Genomic DNA, 2041 nt, shown 5'->3' with positions numbered 1-2041 from the left:
AACTACGTATATATTTATAGTGTACTCACTAAATAGCAAGATCATATGTAGTTAACTACAAATATAACTACATATCTAAGTAGCTATCTAACTATATCTATTTACCAATGTATCTATGTTTCTATCTATCTACATATATATCTAACTAAATCAACTAACAAAGTCATCACAGTATAACTAGTAAATAACATACACCAACTAAATAGGTACATTGCATATTCATATTTTTTACCTTTCCGGGTCGACGGACGATGGGCGTAGGTCTAGGCGAATATCCGGGCCTGCGGTGGCGCGGCCAACGACAGAGGTGGCGCGCGGCGATCGCGGGGTGGGCGGCGCTCCACGCTGCGAGACCGGCTCGACGGCCGCGGGAGGCGGGGCGAGGCGAGGGCGGCGGTGGACGTCGGCAAGGCGGGGCGAGGCCGAGGCCGCCGGTGGAGACAAAGGCGAGGACGGCGGTGGAGGGCGTGGTGGCTCGGCGCTGCAACCAACCAACGGGCAACAGCGCGAGGGCACGGCGGCGCGGTGCGGGCTCGGGCGAGGGAGCGGAGGCAGTGGCACGGCGCGGGCTCGGCCGCCGGAGCAGCAGCGGCTCGGGTAGGCGGAGCTGCAGCGGCACGGGCGGGCGGGCGCGGCTCCGACGGGCCCGGCGCGGCACGGGCAGGCGCGGCTCGGACGGGCCCGGCGCGGCGTGGGCAGGCGCGGCGCGGGCTCGGGCGGGCGTGGGGGGGCGGCGCGGCGAGCGCGGGCGGGCGGGTGGCGCGGCGTGGCGCGCGCGGCGCGGGGTGGGCGCGGCGGTGGAGCAGCGACGGCTGGCTAGGGCGCGGAGATGGGGAAGAAGATGGTAGATATTTAGGCCGAGCTCGGCGCCATTCAGACTAGCGCCGAGCTCGGCGCCAAGATCTACGGCGCCGAGCTCGGCGCCAGAGTGGCTGGCGCCGAGCCCTTGGCAGGCCGTTTGCCCGTGCCCAGGACCTCGGCGCCAGTCACCGTGGCGCCGAGCTCGGCGCCACTCACGCTGGCGCCGGGCCAAGGATCCATTTCTGGAATTGTTTCCGCCAGGGGTCTATTTGAGAGAAACTTTCGAAAAAAGAACCAAATAGTAAAAAAATTCGGACCAGTTGAGTCCAACCAAGCGTGGCCTGTGGCTGCCCTGCTCCATGCTAGCATAGCACTGACTTTCGGGCACTAGCTATTCGAAAACAACCTAAACTATTATTACTTGATTACATGGTCTGCGACGTCAAAGCTCAGATCTATTTCTAGTTGTTTTTTTATTAAACTTGAAAAGAAGCTCAGATCTGTTGATAGCTTTGTACGGTATGGAATAAGATGCTTTCGCATTTATACAAACCTACAGGACAAAAAAAAACGAAAGGACACAAGTGGTGAACAATTCTGACCCGAACCTTGAAAATTGAGATGTGCAAATATACAAATACTGCTTGACTAAATTGAATCTAAGTGTTTTCTCTCTCTTATTTCTTCTATAATACAACACGACTATTCATTATATCGTTTATGCTTAGTTTACCAAAAATATTTGGCCTACCAATCCAATAAAGACCAGCTATTGGATGTTATTGAAAAATACGGTCCAAAAAACTATATTGTTTCATATTTGGTAAAGATTCATTGAAATTTTGTTAAAATTTAAATTGGATAGAATTAGGGAAAATTCAAATTTTATCTAGCAACACGAGATAATGTATGTTTAGTAGTGCACCAGGGTTGACTGAGCGCTAGCTTCGCTCCTGTCCATCACTTCCCTCTCCGTAAGGTACTAGTTGGACTTTTTTCTCTTGTTGCATCAACTGGTATCTGAATTAGGCGAACTCTAAATTTCATTGCTTCTGAATTATTGTTTCAGTTCTGGTACGACGCAGGGAAAACCCAAGTTTTTGCCATTCAATGATGAATTGCTTGAGAGTACAATTCATTATTCCGAACCTCATATGCTTTTAGAAATCGGTAAGGAACTTCGCTTATATTTGTTACATTCTGCTTCTTTTATAAGTTATATCCTCAACAGTGATACTAA

General features: G+C 51.2%; 1 protein-coding gene across 1 annotated transcript; it reads right to left on the bottom strand.

The window, feature by feature from the left end:
- Positions 1–228: 228 nt before the first annotated feature.
- Positions 229–1041, bottom strand: LOC136460775 (vegetative cell wall protein gp1-like). The gene is made up of 2 exons (XM_066460349.1): positions 976–1041; positions 229–816 (listed from the first exon to the last, which is right to left on the bottom strand). Exons 1-2 carry the CDS (start codon positions 1039–1041, stop codon positions 229–231), a joined length of 654 nt encoding a protein of 217 aa, XP_066316446.1.
- Positions 1042–2041: the final 1000 nt, after the last annotated feature.

This window comes from Miscanthus floridulus, chromosome 6, assembly GCF_019320115.1.
Source record: "Miscanthus floridulus cultivar M001 chromosome 6, ASM1932011v1, whole genome shotgun sequence".
Taxonomy (NCBI): Eukaryota; Viridiplantae; Streptophyta; class Magnoliopsida; order Poales; family Poaceae; genus Miscanthus; species Miscanthus floridulus.
This window is presented reverse-complemented; position numbering and strand designations above follow the sequence as displayed.